The sequence below is a fragment of the Podarcis pityusensis genome (assembly GCF_964106645.2).
Source record: "Podarcis pityusensis genome assembly, chromosome: 3".
Classification (NCBI taxonomy): Eukaryota; Metazoa; Chordata; class Lepidosauria; order Squamata; family Lacertidae; genus Podarcis; species Podarcis pityusensis.
Genome location: NC_138026.1, coordinates 51,320,062 through 51,345,955, shown reverse-complemented (window position 1 = coordinate 51,345,955; position 25,894 = coordinate 51,320,062). Strand labels below are relative to the sequence as shown.

At 43.6% G+C, this 25,894-nt stretch overlaps 1 protein-coding gene across 1 annotated transcript in view; it reads left to right on the top strand.

Annotated features, from left to right (window-relative positions):
* CDK19 (cyclin dependent kinase 19) overlaps positions 1-25,894 on the top strand; it is a 100,349-nt gene that overhangs the window by 35,667 nt on the left and 38,788 nt on the right. Inside the window, 2 exon segments of the mRNA XM_081000406.1 lie at positions 3,076-3,186; positions 17,572-17,712. Of these exon segments, the coding sequence (XP_080856532.1) occupies positions 3,076-3,186; positions 17,572-17,712 (252 nt within the window).

The following is a 25,894-nucleotide window of genomic DNA, read 5'->3' as shown; positions in this document are numbered from 1 at the left end:
AGCAAGAAGACAGCAGAGGAAGAGGGTCAAGAAAGAAAAAGGAAGACCCAAAAGGAAGACAGAGTGGCTTGGTGGCCAAAGACTTGTTGGGGTAGCTGAATCACTTGCCTCAGGCTAAAGAGATGAGGGGAAAATATGTATATAGCATCAAAGGTGAAGAAATGAGAGGCAGCTTGGAATTCTAGGCTGTAGTGTCTGGTAGGAAAGCCAGAGGAAGATTCCAGGATAGCACAGTAAAAACAGATCTATGCTCCAAACGATCAGTAGGAAACAGAGGTTTCAATAAAGGTGCTCTGTTTTAGTGTTGGTGAGGCCTAACTGGGGTGGAGTAAGTACAAGGGCAACCCAACAAAGGAGTTTTAATAAGTTAACTGTTTCATCAAACCTGTATTGGTTTTGCAGTGTAAAATAAGCTGTACTGCATATTAAAGTAACCACAAGATTGGGCGCTACATAATCTTGTAATAAATAAACATTAATGCTTGTTTATTATTTATCTTTGTTAAATATAGTAACTATATTCGACTTTGTCATACCTCCATCCCACAATTATCAGGGATTATTGGAAAGTTAATATGCTAAGGGTGCAAGTGATACTAAATGATGGCAGTTGTATGGAAGTTGGGCTTTGTTAATAAAATAAGTAATGAAACCCCCCCCCTCCTTTTCTTCACCTAGACCTTGGACCTAAAGGGGAGGAGATTAGGTTGAATGATCCCCCAGATCCCCCAGATTTTAAGACCTGCTAAGGAACAGAGGATTGTTATTATGTCCTCATATGAAAAATCACAGAATTCAATACTATATTCAATACTACACCTTGTTAAGTATAGTAACTATATTCGACTTTGTACCTTATCTCCATCCCACAATTATCAGGGATTATTGGAAAGTTAATATGCTAAGGGTGCAAGTGATACTAAATGATGGCAGTTGTATGGAAGTTGGGCTTACTTACAGTGGTATGGAAGTTGGGATTACTTATTTTACTTAAAATAAGTAATGAAAAACTTTTCTCCTTTTCTCCACCTAGACCTTGGACTTAAAGGGGAGGAGATTAGTTGAATGATCCCCCAGGTCCCCCAGATTTTAAGACCTGCTAAGGAACAGAGGATTGTTATTATGTCCTCATATTGAAAAACCACAGAATTCGAGGATGTACTTTCTTTTCCCCATGACTGTATAAGCTCTGTATTTAAGCTCTGATCCAGCAAAGGCTCCTGCCAGTAAAGGGGGAGAGGTGATTTTAGCTAAATTTCCCTTGCAACCTCTATGCCCTTTGAAAAATAAATTGCTCTGGAGATTAGAAGACCCTCTAGAACCACATGGGAGGTGGTGCTCTATGGGCTGTAGAGTAGGCAAAAATTCCTTCTCGCTGACAAGAGCCTCTGCTGGCCTGGAGCAATAGTTATTTCAAATTGCCAAAACATCAGTGTAGGTGCCTTGTGGAGCTAATGAAAGAAGTGTAGGAATTCTTTCAGTTTAATAAGCTGCTGCCATGTGCCGATTGAAAAAGCGGCCGTCTTATCTTCTAAGGCTCTTTTTCATTTTCATTGAGGACTGCATCAAAATAGCCTAGGCAAATAAAAGAGATTATTTGCTCTCTGGCTCACTGTTATAAAAATAGGCTTCATCAGTTACTCAACTAAAGCTTTATGTCAAATAACAGATTAAAGCAAGAATGAGGAAGCAAGGATGAGGCACCTCCTCCCACTTTTTTCCCTGGAGGGGGGACTGTACACTGGCAGCAGATGAAGCAGAAGCCAGGCGAGGACAGGGCATCCTCTTCTCTCTTCCTCTCATTCTGCCTCTCCTGGATTAAAGCTTGGCACTTTTTTACTGATACTTGTATTGATTTAGAGATGAACTCTCTTCCTTTCCATATGGCTTGCTTTATTTTTTGTGAGTGAGTCTGTTGCTTCACTGCACTGGCCTTTTCCAAGAAAGCACATTCGATCTTTGCTGAACATTGTATTTTAGGGAGATTTCTCTTGTGGTGGAATCAACCCACAAATCACAAAAGTACTCCCAGATGTTTTCACCTAAACACTGCCAGCAACACAAATATTTTTCCCCCTTACTTACTTAATATGTTAAAGACATGCCCAGTATGACAATAATTTGTTATATTTGAACATGCTCCAGATTATGCAATGTTTAGTAATTAAATATTTGTGCAAAATTGGAACTTTTGTCAAAGTCAAAATCCACGATAGATTGACATTTCTTAAAGGTTATATTTAAGAATGCTGAATTCAATACCCTGTGTTAAAAATTGGGAAGTGGGGAAAGAGAGAAATTAAATAATTGTGAAATGGCAGGTTAAATAATAACCTTCCTGAACTTCATACTGATCTCTCTTTTGTGATCATAGGCCAGTAGATTGTAAAGGTCATTTAAGAATTTTTAAATGACCATATAATATTTGCCAACTGCTACTATGTTTTAATCCTAGAACAAAATGAAGCCTTTGGTTTATGTTGTTCATGGCATTCCATTTATTTATCAGTTTAATGCAATAAACAACCTAAACACCAAAGAGTTAGGCTGAAAGTTGGACTATGCTTTTAGGATAGATTTCTATATATTGCACCCTGACTTACACTCAGTGGAGTTCTGTTGGCACTAGAGAAAGGGGGTTGGATAGTTTCAGTTTGCACTACAGGGTTCTTCCCTCTGCTGTCACCTGTGCCTCTTGAAAACATCCTCCAGAGGCTGAGGGGAACAGTGTGGGGTCTGGGGGACTGGGAAGGTGGGACTGGGGGCTGCAGGGAAAATGAGGAATCGGCAAAGAGCATCCATAATTCCATAATTCTCTCATTTTCGAGGCAATGTATGTGGGTCCACTGCAGAGATCAGTCCCTGGAGGGGATTATACACATTGTTCCTGTTTGATCTCCTCTTGTACTACTTTGGGGAAAAGGCTTACTCTGTTATTGTTCTGTAAATGAGGTACTTCTTGTGCTTAGATTATTCCGGAATTGCTGGAATTTTCAAATCCTTTTGACAAATTAAAAGCAAATTGTCCATTTTGTGGTGACAGAAGTATTGATGATTTTATCTCTTCACTTACAGCTTTTGCGAGAACTGAAGCACCCTAATGTGATTGCATTACAGAAAGTTTTCCTTTCCCATAGTGACAGAAAAGTGTGGCTGCTATTTGATTATGCCGAACATGATTTGTGGGTAAGTTCAGAATTTATTGGTGCTTTGACTGGCTGTGGTTGCATATCCATAGTTGGGGATAGTAAAAATCTGTAAAAATGAATAAATCCAAAACCCCAGAAATCAGAATAATTTATGAACTTGTGCACATTTTCATATGCTTATTATATAGATACAGCCGCATAAGACAAATTGGAAATGGAGACATAGCTTGAGTGCCAAAATGATTTACTTATTTTTATAAAACAATTGGCCTAAAAGAAGGAGCTTCTTCAGATGACCTGTCTATTTAGCATCATTCTGATTTGCTTGCACAAAGCTTACACGGTGGTCAGACTTCATTCATTTTGACTTTATTGAAATTTGTTCTGATTTGTTTACGGGCTGGTTCTATGACATAGAGTATTCATTTTGTATTCTTCCTGATTTGCTTGTAGGGATGGGGGTTATACGTTTTCCTGTGGATCTTTATTCATACCACACTTATCAATGTGTTTCCCTGTCAGTTTACAAATGTCCAATTCTTTTATGATTTAAGTGGATTTGTTGCACTAAAGATCCAGTATGCATTTGAATTGCTCCTGTAAAATAATTACAGTCTGGAGACATCCTTGTTTTTAGAGGCGTGACTACTTTTTATTCATGAAGACTAGAAATCTCCCACCCCAGCTTTCCCTTTTTTGATGTGTAATATTACTGGTTTTCTCACCGTGTTTTAATTCACATTGCCCTATTCTATGCTTTATAGTTTTAGGAGTATGCAAATATTGATACCTATGCCTGCAATGCTGCAATCCAGATAACTGTTTGAGATCAGGGCTTATGCCCTGAATGTGCTTGCCTGACCTAACAAGCCCTCTTCCCCCACCCCCCACAAATGCAAGCAAACCCCACTGCAGCCAACCACAGACAGCCAACCACACCCTGCCCCCCCCCAGTACCTCTCACTGCCAAGGAAGTGTAATAAACGAATAGAAAGAGAACCTACTCAGCTGACGCTGACACAAAAGCCCGCAGTACACTATACAAAAGAATATAAGCTTCACCACCCCACCCTCCTCACCCCCCTCTTCTTCCCCAACCTTATACTGTACTCAACACCAAGGTCTCACAACAAATGTAACTGATTTGTAAGAAAGACTGTACAACCTGAAAAAAGAGACACGGCATGTAGTTTTGTAAACCAAGAAAATCTTTAATAAAAATATAAATAAATAAATTAGGAGTCTGTTCACATATTGCTTACAAGTTGGTGTGCGAACGTTTATGTTTGTGCATCATGTACAATATGAAAATCAAACATATTTGTTAGCAGTTTGTTTGTAATAACCTCCTGTGGAAATAGTCTAATTACCACTGGTCTTCCCTAATCAGTTTAAACTATACTGAACTTGGATTACATTAACATGAAATTTAGGCTTGCCTGGGACAAATTTCTGTAAAACTTACAGTAGCAAGGAAACCACACTTTGAAAAGCCATTACAAAATATATGAGTAATAGCTTACTGTCAAGGAAAAGAAACCACACACACACACACACACACACACACACACACACAATGTTCAAAGTAAAAAGAAACTTGGATCAAAATGATATAAAGTCATGAGGTTTCATGTTACTGCATGCTGCTTATAGTTTAATTGGGTAGACTTGTTCTTACAGATTTACTAGCTTGCACCCACTCATTTTCGAAGTTTTCCCCCATTGAAGTTAATTGCACAAAGAACGAGTGTACAATTAATATCCCCAAAGTATCACAGTCTTATTATGAATAACCTCATTTTATATGCATGAACTTTAACTCTGTACATCAGTTGAATTCATTTGTTTTAAAAGCAACCACAAAACAATATTTTGCTGCTAAAATGAGCAGTGTGCTTAAGAATTCATTTTGCAGATCTTGCTGCTTGCATTGTGTGAAAGTTGCCACATGAATAATAGGTTTGTCGGGTCACCACTACTTGTTAGCTATCTGTTATGCAGTCATAATGCAAAGTGTACATATTTCACTGTGCACTGTCACTTTCTGTGCAATGCACCAATTTATTATTACTAACAATTTTCAGATATACGCTTCCACTTTTTAAATATGTTTGTACATTGAGCCATTGAAAAAAGGTACTTTATATTTTTCTAACTAAATCATGCAGCTCGTTAAAGAAGTAAAAGTATTTATGCGCAATTGCCACAGGCTAATGACTACTTCACATATACCTGCAGTGGTAATGGGTAAGGGAGGTACCATGCTGCTTTGAGAATCTGCATATGATCAAGCCATATAGATGGGACCAATGCTGTCGTTTCTTACCACTAAAACACTGGCTTCCCTCTCTGCCAGTAAGATTTGTGTGGGTAGTAACCGCATTGCTGGCCCTGCCTTCTTGGAATAGTGTTGGATGTCCTCCAGTAAAGTGACTCTCATGAATAAATATGAATTAACTCAGAATCTTACTTAGTGTCCCTTTCTGGTCATTGCTTCAACCCTCTACCTTTGCAAGCAGAGCCTTGTTTTGGGGTGTTTTTGGATCCCAAAATCTGAATATTCTATGATCCTTGAAATTAGCTATTTCATTATTCCTGTTGGCTCTCTTGGTTTTTTAATATTTTGTATAAAACATCAGAAGATGTAACTGGGGCAATTGTACTATTTCATCATTTAGGAAGCATGCAATTCTGGGAGGAGGAATTTCAGAGGTGTGGAGAAACTAATTATTTTGGGCCAGTGAGAAACTTAAAAAGTGAAATGAAATGTGAAAAGATTGTTGCTAAGGGCACAGCTCTAGGAGGATCCCTGCCTTCTTTGTTTATTGAGCTCCATAATGTACATCTTTGAATAATGTTTGCTTTCTCTGGGGAGTGTCTGAAATTTGCTGACGGCCAAAACTTTATCCCTCCTGTTTTGAATAACTCCCCCTCTGTCACTTATTCTAAGCATCACTCCCCCTCCCCCTGCCCCCGTTGTCTTTTTGCTCACTCCCAACTTTGTCTCTTTCCATGCTGCCTCTTACACTTGGAACAGCTTCCCAATCAACGTATGTAAAGCTCCTTCACTCTATTCCTTCAAAACCAACTTTAAAACCCACATGTTTAAGGACACATTTTCTTATCAGATCACTTACATTCTTGGTGTCATACTTGTTTGCATGCTCTGTGCTATAAATAAAGAGTAATATTTAAAATTTTCAGGATAGAAAAGATGGTAGTCTGGGCCATTGATTATACTAGTAGCATTTTATATTTTAGATTGAGAGCCACCATGGTGTAGCGACTTGAGCAGTGGAATAGTAGCAGGTAGATCAAGGTTTGAATCTTTAATCAGCCATCAAACTCCCTGGTTTATTTTGGACCAGTCACTATTTCGTAACCTAGCCTACCTTCCCAGGGTTGTTTGTGAAGATAAAATGGGAGGGAGGCAAACCATGTGTGTCATTCTGAGTTCCTTGGAAGAAAGGTGAAATACAAGTACATTAAATGAATATTGCCCTGGTTCATGCATGGTGCTAAGCCATAGTTTGCCTAACATGGGTTGTTTCTCCAGTACATAACTTGATTTCCAATTGCTGTTGTCTTATGCCTTTGTTTCTTGGTGATCATCTGCAGTGGGATGCCTGTGCAAACCATGGATGCTAGATTTACACGTCAACACCAAGCTATACTTAAATTCAAGTTTCATATGGAACACTAAGTCATCGCAATAAACAGTAATTTAATAAGCCATGACTTATGAGGAAACCAAGTCATATGAAGAAGGTTCTAATTTAGCACAGAGATAAGATCTAGTTGGGGTCACAAGCTTTATTGGGGAATAAATAAGGAAAATATAGAAGCATTCATAACGTTAAAGAAGTAAAACAACTATAGATGCTTTGAAGCCTTCTTGGAATGGCCTGGTCAAGTATCACATTAAATGATAGCTAAAAATAAAGTTTGGCTTAACATGAACAAGCAGTGTGCTGGAGTGCGCTCCTCAAAAGTCCTTGCTCCTGCTGGAGAGAACACAAACCAGAGGCTAGCTTCACATTACATGTGAACTAGCACTTGCCACTTTTTCTCTCCAGATAAAGAACAAGCAGTGAACCAAGAACAGATGTTGGTTTGGTTTACTGCCCATGGTTTGTTCAGAGATAAACAAGCCATGAATACTGGTTCACACATAGTGCAAAGCCAGCCTCTGATTTGTTTCCTCTCTAGCATGGCAACAGTAGAAGCAGGGGAGATAGTGAAGTAGGGACCTTTATTCAACATGCAGCAGCAGATTGTTCATACATGTTTACACCATAGTTTGTTTTTCACTGTGGTTAAATGTGATGTCCAAACCAGGTCTATAAGTTGGTGGGAAAACCTCCATCTGTTTTCTAATTCATAGATTGCTGGTTCCAACAGTATCTGGGGAAAAGCCATTTCTATTTCTATTTTTAAAAAAATGTATTTAATGAAACATAGTAAAATAAGTATAAATGTTAATAGAATCAGTGATATATCTGATTTGGTTAATCTACCTTTTTAAATACAGTTCTAGATAAGTTAGTTGCATAAATCTGTATTAAAACTCTGTGCACCATTTCTGTACTGAACAGGGTGGTCTCTAGAGGTTGAAGATGCTGAAAAAGTTGCTATTTTTATGTACCAGACAGAGAATCAAGAAAGCTAGTCGGAATCCCATGGTTTTGTTTCTTTAAAAAACAAAAGTCTGTCCAGGGCTTTTCCTTTCCTGGGTCAGGCAATTAGATTTCATCACAGCTGGAACATTTGCAATAGCAGTAGTGCTGCAGTCCAGGGTATAATTACTTTCCTGAGCATGTGAATACTTTATTCTGCCACAGTTTGATTTGTGACCTTTAAAAAGAGCTCTGATGTTTGAATTTGGACATAGTCTGCTGTATGACCTTCCTTTCCACACACAGTACAAATGTTGTTGTATAAGCTTATCTGAGCCTCTCTAGCTTTGTTTGCAAGGTGATCCTAGAGGCACTTAGGTAAAGGTAAAGGGACCCCTGACCACTAGGTCCAGTCGTGGCCAACTCTGGGGTTGCAGCGCTCATCTCGCTTTATTGGCCGAGGGAGCCAGCATACAGCTTCCTAGCATTCCTTAAATCAGATCTAATAAGCTAGGAATATATTACTTCCACATTTCTCTTTTCACCAAAGTTTGAAAACTTAACTGCCATATTATCAATATGAGCCTCTGTTGTGTTAGCTTTTTGGTGATAGCTTCTGTCTTGTACACGCCTCTGTTATTTCTCCTTGTCAAAACTGGTTTGTTTGTTTTTTTAAAGCACCCCCAGTGTTTCTCCACCCTTGCTTTACTCAAATCTCTACTGTTGATTTAAATGGCCACTATTAATCTCTGCCTTCTCACTGTACTTTATTAATATCTTCTTCCTCAGCTGCTTCGTGCGAGAAAGATAAAGCAGGTTTTCTCCCTGAGATTGTTCGTGCTCAACATTTTAAAAAAGAACCCCAATCTCAGTTCAGTTTAGAACTTGTAAATTCATAGGCACAATAATTCAGTGATAAATAATATGACCATACTTGGGTACCACTGAGCTAGGACATAAACAAGCAGAAGGTAACACTTTTTGTTGTGTTACTGTCACTAGAATAATAAGCAAAAAGGCAGGTCCTTGTTCTTGAGGATTTTACAATAAAAAACCCAATCTAGAGAAAGGTGATGAATGGAGAGGAGAAAGATTGTGAATATTTGGGCTTAGTTTCAGTAGGGGATGAGTGTTGGGATACTGCCAGGGAGACAAAGTCCATCATGGCCCCCAAGCCGTCTCCGGACGATCCATCGATCTCCCGTAGTCACGCAGTATTAGCAATTAGTGACATGAGCTCCAGAAATAGCCCAACATCTAGAGCCGATGCACACTCTCTATCAGCAGATAATGCACAGCCAAAGTCGCACTCAGGAGAGCATTATTTACAAGTTTTATTCAGCGTTGATCAGAACAAAGAAAAACATGACTGCCTGCTTCAGTGTCTACGACACAGAGAGAGAAAACGAAAGCAACAGAAAACAAAAACATCCTGTGAACAGGAAATGCGCAGACTCTGTGACTCACAAAGCCTGCTCCCTTTTAAGGTGGAACGGAAATATCCTAACATCCTCCCCCTTTCCGTGTAACCTGTAGTACCTGTGGTTCAACCCAATTGCAACTTCTGTACATAAACCTTAAGTTGTTCTCTGTTAACAACCTTAGACAACAGATCAGCAGGAATTTCATTTCCTGGCATGTAGGACACCTGAATGAGTCCTTTCTGAATATACTCTCTTGCATGATGTAGCTTAATCTGCAAGTACTTGGTTCTTTGCTTGCAACTCTCTGAGTTCAGCAAAGCCAAACACGATCTATTGTCTTGATACACTTGTATAGGACATTTCACAGAAACTCTGATGTCCTTAAACAGTTGCATCAACCATTCACAATCCATGAGTGAAAATGACAGAGCATTGAGTTCTGCTTCACAGGAACTTAGGCTCACTGTCGTCTGCTTTTTGCACAACCAGTCAAACAGGCAGTGGTTGTACATGTAGCATACTCCAGAAGTGCTTGTACCATCCGTGGTGTCACTTCCAAAACTTGCATCTGCAAAGATTTCAAGACCTCCAGTCTTCTGACTAGTGAACCTCAGCCTGTAGTGCATAGTCCCTTTCAAATAGCGGGCTATGCACTTCAGAGCTTTCCAATCCTGAACAGTAGGATTGTTAGCATGTCTGCTAAGCAGGTTAGTGCTTACAGCTATGTCAGGTCTTGAACATCTAGCAATGAAATTCAACTTGCCTAGAATGCATCTGTACAGCGTTGTGTCAGAAAACACTTCAGCAGTACTGTCTACCTGGTAACCTGTCACCATCGGTGTGTCTGCTGGGTTTGCATCAACCAAATTCAACCTGGTTAATACATCAGCAATTTTCTGTGTTTGGTGTACCAGAAAATTACCTGCTTGGTCCCTCTCCACCTGCAGAGAAAGATAGTTGGATACCTCACCAAGATCCTTCATGTCAAAGTGCTCCTTCAGCTGAGCTAGGGTGCTTTGGTACAAAGCCTGATTCTTCCAAAACATCAGAAGATCATCAACAAAACATAAACAATACAGTTTGTTTTGCCCCTCCTCCTTGACAAACACACATGGATCAGCTTTGCCCTGGTGAAAACCTAGAGAAAGCAACGTCTCAGTGAGTTTTGTGTTCCAACACCTAGCACTCTGCTTGAGACCATATAAGGATTTCCGCAGTTTACAGACCATTCCCTTCTGTATCTGCATCCCGTCAGGTGGAAGCATAAACAGCTCCTCCCCCAAAATCCCGTACAAAAAAAGCTGTATTAATGTCATGATGGGAAACATGCAGTTTCTCCTCCGCAGCGATCTTGAGCATCAGCCGAATGCTCTCATATTTGACGGTGGGTGAGTAGGTCTCGTGGTAATCCTGTCCTGGTACCTGTGAAAAACCTCTGGCAACCAATCTGGCTTTGTGTTTAACTACCTTGCCATTCTGGTCTGTCTTGGCCTTGAAGACCCATTTGCTGCCAACCAGTCTCATTCCTGGGACTACCGGTACCAGTTCCCAAGTTTGGTTCCTATTCAAGGAGTCAACTTCAACCTTCATGGCATTAAGCCAAGGCTCAGCATCTTTAGAGGTTAACTCCTGAACCTCTTTGAAGCTTGAAGGTTCCCACACCTTCTCTGAGCTACTAAGAACAGCAGTTGCTGTCTTAGCAAACTCATCAGCAAATCTCTTTGGAGGTCTGCCCTTCGTGGCCCTCTCAGATCTGCGTACTAGACGCAAGTCTTCTGGACTCATCTCCTCTTTCTTAGGAGAAAAGTGACCAATGGTGAACAGTTGTTCTTCCAGTTCATTGTCAGACGCATCAGATGGTCTGACTGAGGCCTTTGCGCTCTTGTAGTCTGCTGTGTCATCACTGTCGCTGACACCAGCAGCAGCACTGCCCACTGAGCTGGAATCCGAACTCTGATCATCATCATCATCATCATCCTCAGCTTCCCCAACATCATCTGCTTTTTTCACATCACCTTCATCCTCCTCTGGGTAACTCTGGAAAATTCCCACATTTTCCCCCCACTTAGGATTGTACTCAACACTCTTTGTGAACTTAATGGACTTAGAGTCAGTCATCCATACCCTGTATGCATCTTTTTTGTACCCCATGAACAAACCATGTGCCCCACGCTTCCCAAGCTTGTTGCTTTGTGGGGTGTGTACCCACATGTCAGAACCAAAGATTCTCATGTGCTTGATGTTGGGTTTCTTACCAAACATCTTCTCATAGGGGGTACAACCAATAGGTGATGACAATCTGCGATTATAAGTGTAAACAAAATTCGACAGAGCGTCCCCCCAATACTTATCAGGGAGATTGGCATCATGCAACAAGGTTTTCAGTCCTTGCAGCAATGTTTGATTTGCTCGCTCCGCAAGCCCATTCATCCATGGCGATCTAGGCGTTGACAAGTCATGCTGGATTCCCTTCTCAGTCAGGAAAGCTTCAAACTGCTGAGAAGTGAACTCCCCGCCTCGATCAGTAAACAAACAACCAATGCGTTTACCGTGAACATTCTCCAACCAAGCACAGAATCCCTTGAACTTAGGAAACGCTTGCGATTTCTGCTCGAGCATAAACACATGAATGTACCTGGAATAAGAATCAATTAGAACCATGAAGTACCTTGCTCCACCCAAAGAGGGCGCAAGTGGACCAACCAGGTCTGCGTGCACTAGCTGGTAGGGTTTGGAAGCTTGCCTGCTAGACTCCTTGCCTTTTGGAGCAACCTTCACCTTGTTCTCTGCACAAGATACACATTTCATGTGAAACTTACAGGGTTTGATGTTCAAACCCTCAACCATCTCTGGCATCTTGACCAGTGCCTTCCAAGAGAGGTGACAAAACCTTCTGTGTGCATCATGAATGCATCCTGCATGAAGAACTTTGTTAGTTTGTGCAACACAACAAGAATCAGTATTAGACACAACAGCACCATTGTCATCATAAGTTATACAGAACAAACCATCTATAAACTTTGCATGCAAAATGTCCTCTTTGCCTTTTCTGATGACACAAACGCTCCTCTTGAAGGAAATCTCAAAGCCACGCCCAGTCAGCTGTGGGACACTGAGCAAATTGTCTGCAGCACCTGGAACATAAAGTACATCTCTGATGGTAGTGTGCAGACTTGCCAGTTTCACAGTCCCAACTCCTGCAATTCGCAACGTCTTTCCATCAGCCTGGTGGATCTCTCCGTCTTGAGGTGTGAAGGAGATAAAAAGATGGTGATCCTTTGTTAGATGGCGGCTGGCCCCAGAGTCCACAATAAATCTGGCCTTGGCCTTTGGAGCAGCCTTTGCAGCAAGCAAAACCTTGTTTTCCACCGGCGTGGGCTTTTGCAGCTTGCCCCCCTGCTCCTGGCCATCAGACTTGCCTTTAGCCTTTGGTGAAGCTGTTCCAGCAAACAAAGCCTTGTTTTCCACTGGCGTGGGCTCTTCACCCTCCCTCTGCTTCTGGTCATCTGCAGGCATCTGTCTCTGTTTACCTCTGGCCTTCCGGTATCTGTGAGGACGACCTTGGCTCCCATGAGAAACAGAGCTCTCAGCTGCCTACTCCTTGGCTCCCCCTGGAGGCTGGAATGCTGCCTGGGATGACATCACAGTCAGCTCCCCCTGCAGCTTGCAACCGGTGCCCTTGGCATCCCTGCATTCTCTCGCATTCTGGGAAACAGCCAGGACCTCCGATGCAGTCAAACTCTGGGCTTGGATGACCGGCAGATGGGCTACCTTCAAAGCATTCCACATCTGACGTGCTGTCTTGTTGCCAGCTAGCGTAGCAATTTCCTCCAGAGAGACGGACAAGACTATTACGTCTATGGCCCTTGAATCTTGGGCCCTCCATCTATCTGTCAGAGGAACTGGAGGGGCTTCAGACACAGTATGCCACACTCCAAAGTGACGCAGCAAACTCTCACACCACACAGCCCAGGTCCCATAATTGTGCCGATTTAACTTTGGGCACTGAGTGCCATCATCTGAGGCTTGTAAAAACTCCATCCCAGGTTTTTACTTGAGCCGTGAGCCTTTATGCCTTCAAAAAGTTCTTATCTCGGCAGCTCATAAATCACGAAGCCTCTGGCACGGCTCCCAGGCCAATTAAGCCAGCCGGAGTTCAAAGACTCTTCCGTGGCACCAGAAAAGCCTTACTTTCACTTTTCCCACACATACCTCACAGCAGTCTTTTGCAGTCTTACTCTCCTGTAAGTGCCATGAATCTGGGCCTGAAACCTGTTGTTGGGATACTGCCAGGGAGACAAAGTCCATCATGGCCCCCAAGCCGTCTCCGGACGATCCATCGATCTCCCATAGTCACGCAGTATCAGCAATTAGTGACATGAGCTCCAGAAATAGCCCAACATCTAGAGCCGATGCACACTCTCTATCAGCAGATAATGCACAGCCAAAGTCGCACTCAGGAGAGCATCATTTACAAGTTTTATTCAGCGTTGATCAGAACAAAGAAAAACATGACTGCCTGCTTCAGTGTCTACGACACAGAGAGAGAAAACGAAAGCAACAGAAAACATAAACATCCTGTGAACAGGAAATGCGCAGACTCTGTGACTCACAAAGCCTGCTCCCTTTTAAGGTGGAACGGAAATATCCTAACAATGAGGACTATGGGTTATGCTGAAGTATCGCAGAAGGACTGAATTTAAGGTATAATTTGAAGGAAGAGAGAGGATGTGTCACATAGGTTTTATAGGAAGGAGTTCTGCGAGAATGGGCAGATTTAGAAAAATAAAATAAAATCCAAAGATGATACATTTCCATAGATCAACAGTTTTGACTAGACTTGGAAACCAAGACAAAAATTATGGTTGCTAAATCTCTAGCCTTACTTTGCTATTTTGGCTTCTACGCAGCTGAGGAGGCCCTGCACCTTATTTTCCTACCAGAGAGCACATCTTTTTTTCTTGTTGCTTAGCTAAAATGCTCCATGCGCCTTAATCAGACTCAGGAAGCATCTTGCTTTACTTTCCTGCTCTGGGACAGAATGTGGTGGCTTTTCATTTTGGCCCTGCATGGTGAACATACTCTAGGTAGCTTGGCCTGTGCAGCCACCCATCCTTGGTTCTGGGGAGGGGATTGACTTCTGGGATGAACACTGCCACCACTAGTGCTCCAAGGTTGGAAGGTTGAAACTCATTGCAGTTGCCAGAGGGCAGTGACACACATGCCAAGACAAAAATATGGAAGACTGCACAATTCATTTGTCAATATGCTACTAGTTAAGAGTCATCAATTCCAGTACACTTTGTTTTAGGAAATAAAATATTATTGTATTCTACTTATGATCTGGAGAACAATTTAAGTAAAAACACATGGCAGTGCCTTATTGTCCCAAGATTCATCTAATGTCCACTACGACCAGGGCATTAAGTGTGACAGCACTTGCCCTTTGGAATATGCCCCCAATGAACATCATACAGGCAGCTAAGGTCTTGGCATTTAGGAGCCTGCTTAAAACTCATCTCTTCCCTCAGGGTTTTCGTATTAAGCTGATCTACTGATTTATGATGTCTTTTGTACTTGTTTTACTAATGTACCAGTAATTTTATTGTTGCTTTTATGCTGTTCATTGCCATATTTTTTTCCTTAATGCTGGAGGTATGGATTTTTTTATGCAAACAATTAAATAAAAATTGAGAAATAGGGCTGAGCATTTAGTTTCTGGAGTGATTTCTAAGCATTGCAACTTCTGTATATGTTTCTTCGTTAGCTGTTTTTCTACATTTAAGCTGATTGCATGCCAACGAAGTGGAGAAAAACCTAATTAGGAATATTTGCAATTACAAATACTGTAATCTGTAATCTCTGGGTGCTTTAAGTTTTTTGGTCCAGTGAACAGGTTATGTAAGTCCTCAGGCTTTAGATTATATTTTAAATAGGGCTGGTGGAGAAATCTTTCTTTAACTCACCACAGAAAGCACTAACTTAATTGTACTTCTTGAAGACATCCATTACATAACGATCATAATCAACAGTACAGCTTCAATTAAGTTTAAGGTAATAGTATAGAATCGCAATATAAGCATTCCTTCCCCAGACTCTTTTTCTCTATAGACTCTTCACTATGGAGAGCTTGTGCCTTTCTAGATGCTGAGTGTCTAAGAAGTGAGCCCTTCTTCCCTGGAAACTCCTGTGGGGAGACCTGGTTCTGGTTGTAATGCCAACCAAATTGGAAAACAGCCTTGAATTGGCATTTTCCTCTCTGTTCCTCGTGTTCTTTCTGGCATGAATTCCCTACTCCTTCTCTTGTCAGCTTTAGTATGATTTTTCATTTTATCTCTCATCAACAGTAACCAACTAACCCTCTAAATTGGAATTTGAAATGTCAGGAAGCCCTGGTTGAGAGAGAAAGGATGGTTAGCAGCAGTGCAGATGAAAGGCTGACCAGGGAGGAAGGTGTGGAGTTGTGTTGGAGATAGGAGAAGGAAGGTGGGGACCATGTGTAGCATTCCCAGGATTTGCACCTTATTTGAAAACTTCAATATGGGAGAGCAGCTGCTGACACATGTGCATTAGACCTCAGTGATCAGGGAAGGGCACTTCACATATGAACAGACTCACTGCACTGCGACAGAGATATTGCACTGGAAGCAGGTCTTTAACAACCCATGGCACAAACTTAGTCCCTTTCTTCTCTTTGGTGTGTGTGCCTGTGCTACTAACAAAGTGAAATCCCCCCCATGGCCAGATCGCCAGCAACTTCTTACTTCAGTTTCCTGTGCACTCTAGAGCAGTGGCTTCTAAACTTCTACCCACCTCAGACCACTTGAAAATTGCTGAGGGCCTTAGCAAACCACTTAATGTGTGTGGGGTGTGTGTGTGTTTTGCCTGTTGTTTAGCAGTTGTAATACACTATGCTAGATGCTAAAACCGTTTTAATGGAATTCAAAATTTAATGCAACTTCCCCCAAAAATAAAAAATAGAAGAAGCAATAAAAATACAATTAAAAATCAGTATGAATATTTTAATGTGATGGATGTACTTCTTATGTCTAACAAAGTTCTTTGATGCTTGGTGTAATATTTGTTGAGTCTTAGGTCAACAGATTCAGCATTCATCCAGCATCCTGTCCTTTTATATAAACTGACAACTCCTACTCTGAGTCACTCCCTTTCTTTTGCATGTGCTCCCTCTTAGCTTCTTCCCCTCTTTCTTGCTTTCCCTTTGTTCCCATGTATGGACTCTCCACTCCTTTCAAGTGCCTTATCAGCCTCTTTCCTCTCTTGGGACCTCCCCACCCTGCCTTGCTTTATTCCCCTGAGGGAGGCAGAGTCTCCTGCCTCTTCCTCCTCAAGTCACTTCTGGTCGGTCCTACTTACTTTCTGGTCTGACTGCTGGGTTTTAAGAATGATGGAGCAGCCACTGCACCCACCAGTCCTCTCACACACGTAGCCCACTGTTCTTCACAGGCATATAACATGCATTTGAGGATTCAATTCTTAATGTTTGCATGGTAGCAGTGCTGCTGTTGTGACCAACCCTAGATCAGATCGCAACCTGGTAGTAGATCCCACCAATTGAGACTTACATCTTTCATGATTGACCCCAGCCTTTCCCCATGACCATACTCCTTATCCCTGTTTTCCCATTAATCTCAACTTTCCTTCTCTAATTACTGATAAAAAATTTAAGAAAAGAACTCCTGGGCTGTATCTTCTTACCCCAAACATGTAATGTAAACAAAGCAAAATACATTGGGGTGGGGTTTGCATGCCATAATTTGTTTTCCACTGACTCCAAACATTTATTTGGCACAGATCTCCCAGAGTCTATGACTCTTAAGAACACAGTGCTATATTTAATAAAATTGCTTTAAAACAATGGGAAATTACATAGAAATTGGGAAAGCATGAGAAGCAAATCTGAAAATAAAGTTCATTCCAATCCTAGTAATCTCATATCCAAGGAGATTAAAATATCATATCACATTGTTTCATTTTCTGAAGTGTCAGATGTAAAAGCATGTAAGATGGGACATACTTGCACACTTGATTTTGGAACTAGAGAAGCTTCAAATTTATATTTCTTGAATTATATTTTACTGAGTTTCAAAAAGTCACAATAACAACACTAAGCAAGTAGAATCCCTCCTCAGGAGAATAGATGCTGAAAATATACCAGATGGCATATAGATGTAAAAAGGTGCTACTCAGGTAAGTTATATTATAGCTCGTTGCAACTCACCAGACTGAGAGTCCCCTTAGCCAGCATGCTTCAGTTTCAGAAAGCCACCTGGAACATGCAAGGCTTTTATTTTTTAAAATTCACTGTAAGAATTTTATTTCATCAACATTCATGTCTGTAATCTTTTTTTTTATTCCTAGCATATTATCAAGTTCCATCGTGCCTCAAAAGCAAACAAGAAACCCATGCAGTTGCCAAGATCTATGGTGAAATCACTGCTTTATCAGATTCTTGATGGAATTCATTATCTTCACGCAAATTGGGTGCTTCACAGAGACTTAGTAAGTGCTGTGATTTTTAACTGTTTAGAAATAATTTGGATTACATTTTTGTTTTTGGGAAGTGAATAAACTGGGTGGGGGTGGGGAATCTCACAAACTGCTTCACTTCTTGGTGTTCTTAAATACTCCTAGGGGTTTCATGGCAAAAGTAAACTTGTATCATCACTGGCTTTTAACAGCAACATCTGCTGCAAGTCTCTGGTGCTGCATCCAGTTAGCAAATAGCTTTATAAGCAAACAATACATCAGCCAAAGAACACTTTACACTGAAAAAGCAGGTAGCCGTTTAAACTGCTCTGGGTTACTTTGGCTGTCTACCATTCTAAAACTCAACAAGCTGTAGGAAGATCCTTAGGAGACTATGGCCACATTTGTGCAATCGTATCTTGTCATAATAAGCCAATGTATGAAAGCGCCTCCTGGACATGCATAGAGCCATTTTTGTCCTCCCTTCACATGAGCAGGAAAACAACCATGAAGCTGCAATGAGCTCTAGCTTCTCATTATATTCAGATCAGGTAACTGTAGTTAATGGCTTCCAAACAAACCAAAATATTAATTCATGTTTTTAATATCCTGCTTTGTTTGGAAGCCATTGACCTCTGCTTTTTCAATGCAATAGAAAGCTAGAGTTAATTGTCACTTCTTAGCTTGTTTCCCTGCTTGCACAACAGGGATAAAGCAGATGTGTGCAGATGCACGCAGATGCAGGAGGCTTGTTAAGCTGAGATACTGATCGTCCAGAAACAGTTGTTGTTTCATGAGAACAAACCACTGGCGGGGGGCCACTAGGGAGCGCATTGGAAGATGGCCAACAATACCATCTTTCCGACCCACACGGGGTAATTAAGAGGCTGTTATGGGAGTAGGCAGCCTCCCTTGTTGCCCCAAGGAAATGGGGAACACTGCCCTTGCCTGCTGTGTCCATAAATCACCCCCTAATTCGAAAGAAGGGGGTGAGGGCCCTAGGCAGAATGCCCCCGTGTGGACATCGGCTCTCCTGGACGCTGTCTCTGATCGCGCACTAGTTGCAGCAATTTGGAATAATTAATTACAAAAGAAGCAAATGCACATATTTCAAGTGAAGAAGGGGAGTGAAGTCTGCTAATTTAAGTGACCTCTGCGAAAGAAGACGACGGGCTGGAGAAACAGGAATATTTTACGATGAAGATACACCAAAGGCGGGGTATGTTGACAACGGGGCTGAATGGGGGGGGGGGGGAACCTTTTTTTACTTTCATAGAATCATAGAATCATAGAATCATAGAGTTGGAAGAGACCACAAGGGCCATTGAGTCCAACCCCCTGCCAAGCAGGGGGAAAGTAAATCACTTTCCTTCTATGTGATTTACAAGAACCCCTCCTCATTAGAACCGTTGGTTGAACTGACCCAAGCAGGATGATTAAGGTCTGTGTGGAGATAAACCTTAACCAAAAGTATGCTTTATGGAGACCGAGAAGCAATAAGAGCTTTTGGGAATGACGCAGCAATTAATTCGGAGTCGCCATCTTGCCAAAGGATTTACAGCCGGGAGGAAGAACGGATTTGTTTTCAGACTGCATTCCTAGTGAATCTCCTCAGAGGTTTTGAGAAAGGAGGCAGATTGGTGAAGATTAATGACGCTAAGACTGTTTTGATGTATGGAAGTGATGTTATATGGAAAACGTCTGGATATGGCTACTGGATAAAAAAAATAATATTCACGCAGGATTACACTGTTCTAACCAGCTTGCGGAGACTATCAGAGGTCACAAAGAGAAAGGAAAAATATATGAGAATAACAACAAGAGATGTGGAAAAATAATAAGAAAGGACTGGATAGTACTGTGAACATCATAAGGTTACCGTATTTTTCGCTCCATAGGGCGCACCTGACCATAGGGCGCACCTAGTTTTTAGAGGAGGAAAATACGGAAAAAAATATTCTGAATCAAATGTTGCACTAAACTATTTAAAGCACCAAAGCAGGTGGCTCCTGTCCGCTTTGCTGCTTTAAACTGAGCCTCAGAGGAGGGTAGGAAGGGGAACCATGGCTTATCTAAGTCCAGTTAATAATGCTGAGCCTGACTTATGGCCATCGAGATTAGCCGTCTCAGTGGAAATCTGGGGAGGCTGGGGTGGACTTTCAGTGGTCAAAGTGTGGTTGTGTCTTCCTGCCCGGCATCTATTTCCTGCCCTCTTTCCCTCCTGCACCTCCGCACCCTGCTTCGAGGGAAGGAAGTGGAGCCATGGATCCTCTGCTCGCGACTGCAGTGGATTCCCTCCACTTTGAAGCAGGAAAGTGGGAGAGGAGCTGCTTACATGAGTGTAAGCTGCTCCCCTCCCGCTTTGCTGCTTCAAAGGGAGCCCAGGAGGAGGGAATCTGCTGCAGCCGCAAGCAGTGGAGGATCCATGGTCCCCTTCCTTCCCTCCTCCGTAGTTGCTTTGAAGGAGGAAAGTGGGAGAGGAGCTGCTTACACGAATGTAAGCTGCTCCCCTCCCACTTTCCTGCTTCAAAGCAATCACGGAGGAGGAATCCGCTGCAGCCTCTAGCAGCGGAGGATCCATGGTCCCCTTCCTTCCCTCCTCCGTAGTTGCTTTGAAGGAGGAAAGTGGGAGAGGAGCTGCTTACACGAATGTAAGCTGCTCCCCTCCCACATTGCCGCTTCAAAGCAATCACGGAGGAGGGAATCCGCTGCAGCCTCTAGCAGCGGAGGATCCATGGTCCCCTTCCTTCCCTCCTCCGTAGTTGCTTTGAAGGAGGAAAGTGGGAGAGGAGCTGCTTACACGAGTGTAAGCTGCTCCCCTCCCACATTGCCGCTTCAAAGCAATCACGGAGGAGGGAATCCGCTGCAGCCTCTAGCAGCGGAGGATCCATGGTCCCCTTCCTTCCCTCCTCCGTAGTAGCTTTGAAGGAGGAAAGTGGGAGAGGAGCTGCTTACACGAGTGTAAGCTGCTCCCCTCCCACATTGCCGCTTCAAAGGGAGCCCGGGAGGAGGGAATCTGCTGCAGCTTCCCCCACCTCCCGCAGAAGCCGCACGCTCTTTAAAGGGGCTGCGCGGCTTCTCCTGGCTTTTCTGGAAGTAGAAAAGCCTGCAGGAGCCGCACAGCCTTTAAAGAGGGCGCCGCTCTTGGGGGCTTTTCCCCCAGGAGGGAGAAGGGACTGATGCGGCCAGTCAGTCCCTTCTCCCTCCTGGAGAAAAGCCCGCAAGAGCGCACGAAGCTTGTGTGCGGCTCTTGAGGGCTTTTCCCGCCTGCCTCCCCCCTGCATTCGCTCCATAGGACGCACACACATTTTCCCTTGCTTTTTGGGAGGGAAAAAGTGCGTCCTATGGTGCGAAAAATACGGTAGATTTGTGGACATTAAAACAGCAGTAAGAAGCAAGTTGATTGGATCCCTTCGGAACTTGAAATATGGGTACCCCCAACAAAAATTCGGCTGTGTAATTTGGAATTTATGTAATTTGGTTTGATTTGATGTGATTGGTCGGTTAATAAAAAATTATTCTTAAAAAAAAGAGAACAAACCACTGGCCTCATAATTCTGTCACGAGCGTATATGACAGCTGAATAATATGAAAAGTTGTTTAGAAATTTATCTAAGAAACCACCTCTTCCGCAAGGTGGCAATATTAAGTCACATTGCATCCCCCTCTCCCAACTTCCCAAAAGGGGGGGGCAGTACAAGTTTGTTTTTTTAAAAAAGTGGAGAGGCTTCTTTCTTATCTTATTAATCTAACATTGCTTACTGTATTTTTCGCCCTAAAGGACGCACTTTTTCCCCTCCAAAAATGAAGGGGAAATGTGTGTGCGTCCTATGGGGCGAATGCAGGCTTTCGCTGAAGCCTGGAAAGCGAGAGGGGTCGGTGCGCACCGACCCCTCTCGCTCTCCAGGCTTCAGGAAGCTCTGCGCAATCCTTGGGAGACTGGCGCGACTTCGTGCCGGGCTCCCAAAGGTTGCGCAGAGCTGCCTGCATTCCGAAGCCTGGAGCGTGCTGAAGAGTGCGCCCGGGCTTCGCGCAGCTCTCTCCAAGCCTGGGGAGACCAGCGTGGCCCCCTAGGCTTGCGGATAGCGGGCTGTTCTGGGGGCTGGGGTCGGGGGAAGCTCGGGCTTCCCCCACGCCAGCCCCGTGCCTGGGGGGGAAATAATTTTTTTCTTTATTCCCCCCCCCAAAAAAACTAGGTGCGTCCTATGGGTCGAAAAATACGGTATTTGGGTGCAGCCATTCCTTTTTACAGTCATACCTTGGAAGTCGAACGGAATCCGTTCCAGAAGTCCATTCGACTTCCCAAGCATTCGAAAACCAAATCACAGCTTCTGATTGCCTGCAGGAAGCTTCCAAAAATAGTTCACAAACTGGAACAGTCACTTCCAGCTTTGCGACGTTCGGGAGCCAAAATATTTGGGAACTAAGCTGCTCGAAAACCAAGGTACGACTGTATGGGGGGGGGGGAGCAGATACTGAAGTCACCATTTGACTTCACTGCTGCTATTACCTTCTCTCATGTGCACACATAAATAGTACTCAAATGCATTAAGGCACAGTTATTCTCAGGGGCTTGTACATAATTATTGAAAGGTGAAAGAAACGTTTTCATAAGCTGTTTGTGTCCAGTGTGGGTGTAATTTAAATGATTCTGTAGTCAATCTCTAATACTCTGCCAGTAGAGATTCAATGGGTGCCTTCTGTTTCAATCTTTAAATACCTGCTGAAAATTCCTCTATTCTGCCATGTTTATGCAGGCAATTAAGAACACATATTTCCATAATAGTTAGTTGGTGGTGTCTGATTTTAATTTTATGTGTGTGTTTTTATTATATATATATAGATACTACTGCTTTGATGTTGTTTTATGATATAGTCCAGAAACAGTTGTTGTTTCATGAGAACAAACCACTGGCGGGGGGCCACTAGGGAGCGCATTGGAAGATGGCCAACAATACCATCTTTCCGACCCACACGGGGTAATTAAGAGGCTGTTATGGGAGTAGGCAGCCTCCCTTGTTGCCCCAAGGAAATGGGGAACACTGCCCTTGCCTGCTGTGTCCATAAATCACCCCCTAATTCGAAAGAAGGGGGTGAGGGCCCTAGGCAGAATGCCCCCGTGTGGACATCGGCTCTCCTGGACGCTGTCTCTGATCGCGCACTAGTTGCAGCAATTTGGAATAATTAATTACAAAAGAAGCAAATGCACATATTTCAAGTGAAGAAGGGGAGTGAAGTCTGCTAATTTAAGTGACCTCTGCGAAAGAAGACGACGGGCTGGAGAAACAGGAATATTTTACGATGAAGATACACCAAAGGCGGGGTATGTTGACAACGGGGCTGAATGGGGGGGGGGGAACCTTTTTTTACTTTCATAGAATCATAGAATCATAGAATCATAGAGTTGGAAGAGACCACAAGGGCCATTGAGTCCAACCCCCTGCCAAGCAGGGGGAAAGTAAATCACTTTCCTTCTATGTGATTTACAAGAACCCCTCCTCATTAGAACCGTTGGTTGAACTGACCCAAGCAGGATGATTAAGGTCTGTGTGGAGATAAACCTTAACCAAAAGTATGCTTTATGGAGACCGAGAAGCAATAAGAGCTTTTGGGAATGACGCAGCAATTAATTCGGAGTCGCCATCTTGCCAAAGGATTTACAGCCGGGAGGAAGAACGGATTTGTTTTCAGACTGCATTCCTAGTGAATCTCCTCAGAGGTTTTGAGAAAGGAGGCAGATTGGTGAAGATTAATGACGCTAAGACTGTTTTGATGTATGGAAGTGATGTTATATGGAAAACGTCTGGATATGGCTACTGGATAAAAAAAATAATATTCACGCAGGATTACACTGTTCTAACCAGCTTGCGGAGACTATCAGAGGTCACAAAGAGAAAGGAAAAATATATGAGAATAACAACAAGAGATGTGGAAAAATAATAAGAAAGGACTGGATAGTACTGTGAACATCATAAGGTTACCGTATTTTTCGCTCCATAGGGCGCACCTGACCATAGGGCGCACCTAGTTTTTAGAGGAGGAAAATACGGAAAAAAATATTCTGAATCAAATGTTGCACTAAACTATTTAAAGCACCAAAGCAGGTGGCTCCTGTCCGCTTTGCTGCTTTAAACTGAGCCTCAGAGGAGGGTAGGAAGGGGAACCATGGCTTATCTAAGTCCAGTTAATAATGCTGAGCCTGACTTATGGCCATCGAGATTAGCCGTCTCAGTGGAAATCTGGGGAGGCTGGGGTGGACTTTCAGTGGTCAAAGTGTGGTTGTGTCTTCCTGCCCGGCATCTATTTCCTGCCCTCTTTCCCTCCTGCACCTCCGCACCCTGCTTCGAGGGAAGGAAGTGGAGCCATGGATCCTCTGCTCGCGACTGCAGTGGATTCCCTCCACTTTGAAGCAGGAAAGTGGGAGAGGAGCTGCTTACATGAGTGTAAGCTGCTCCCCTCCCGCTTTGCTGCTTCAAAGGGAGCCCAGGAGGAGGGAATCTGCTGCAGCCGCAAGCAGTGGAGGATCCATGGTCCCCTTCCTTCCCTCCTCCGTAGTTGCTTTGAAGGAGGAAAGTGGGAGAGGAGCTGCTTACACGAATGTAAGCTGCTCCCCTCCCACTTTCCTGCTTCAAAGCAATCACGGAGGAGGAATCCGCTGCAGCCTCTAGCAGCGGAGGATCCATGGTCCCCTTCCTTCCCTCCTCCGTAGTTGCTTTGAAGGAGGAAAGTGGGAGAGGAGCTGCTTACACGAATGTAAGCTGCTCCCCTCCCACATTGCCGCTTCAAAGCAATCACGGAGGAGGGAATCCGCTGCAGCCTCTAGCAGCGGAGGATCCATGGTCCCCTTCCTTCCCTCCTCCGTAGTTGCTTTGAAGGAGGAAAGTGGGAGAGGAGCTGCTTACACGAGTGTAAGCTGCTCCCCTCCCACATTGCCGCTTCAAAGCAATCACGGAGGAGGGAATCCGCTGCAGCCTCTAGCAGCGGAGGATCCATGGTCCCCTTCCTTCCCTCCTCCGTAGTAGCTTTGAAGGAGGAAAGTGGGAGAGGAGCTGCTTACACGAGTGTAAGCTGCTCCCCTCCCACATTGCCGCTTCAAAGGGAGCCCGGGAGGAGGGAATCTGCTGCAGCTTCCCCCACCTCCCGCAGAAGCCGCACGCTCTTTAAAGGGGCTGCGCGGCTTCTCCTGGCTTTTCTGGAAGTAGAAAAGCCTGCAGGAGCCGCACAGCCTTTAAAGAGGGCGCCGCTCTTGGGGGCTTTTCCCCCAGGAGGGAGAAGGGACTGATGCGGCCAGTCAGTCCCTTCTCCCTCCTGGAGAAAAGCCCGCAAGAGCGCACGAAGCTTGTGTGCGGCTCTTGAGGGCTTTTCCCGCCTGCCTCCCCCCTGCATTCGCTCCATAGGACGCACACACATTTTCCCTTGCTTTTTGGGAGGGAAAAAGTGCGTCCTATGGTGCGAAAAATACGGTAGATTTGTGGACATTAAAACAGCAGTAAGAAGCAAGTTGATTGGATCCCTTCGGAACTTGAAATATGGGTACCCCCAACAAAAATTCGGCTGTGTAATTTGGAATTTATGTAATTTGGTTTGATTTGATGTGATTGGTCGGTTAATAAAAAATTATTCTTAAAAAAAAGAGAACAAACCACTGGCCTCATAATTCTGTCACGAGCGTATATGACAGCTGAATAATATGAAAAGTTGTTTAGAAATTTATCTAAGAAACCACCTCTTCCGCAAGGTGGCAATATTAAGTCACATTGCATCCCCCTCTCCCAACTTCCCAAAAGGGGGGGGCAGTACAAGTTTGTTTTTTTAAAAAAGTGGAGAGGCTTCTTTCTTATCTTATTAATCTAACATTGCTTACTGTATTTTTCGCCCTAAAGGACGCACTTTTTCCCCTCCAAAAATGAAGGGGAAATGTGTGTGCGTCCTATGGGGCGAATGCAGGCTTTCGCTGAAGCCTGGAAAGCGAGAGGGGTCGGTGCGCACCGACCCCTCTCGCTCTCCAGGCTTCAGGAAGCTCTGCGCAATCCTTGGGAGACTGGCGCGACTTCGTGCCGGGCTCCCAAAGGTTGCGCAGAGCTGCCTGCATTCCGAAGCCTGGAGCGTGCTGAAGAGTGCGCCCGGGCTTCGCGCAGCTCTCTCCAAGCCTGGGGAGACCAGCGTGGCCCCCTAGGCTTGCGGATAGCGGGCTGTTCTGGGGGCTGGGGTCGGG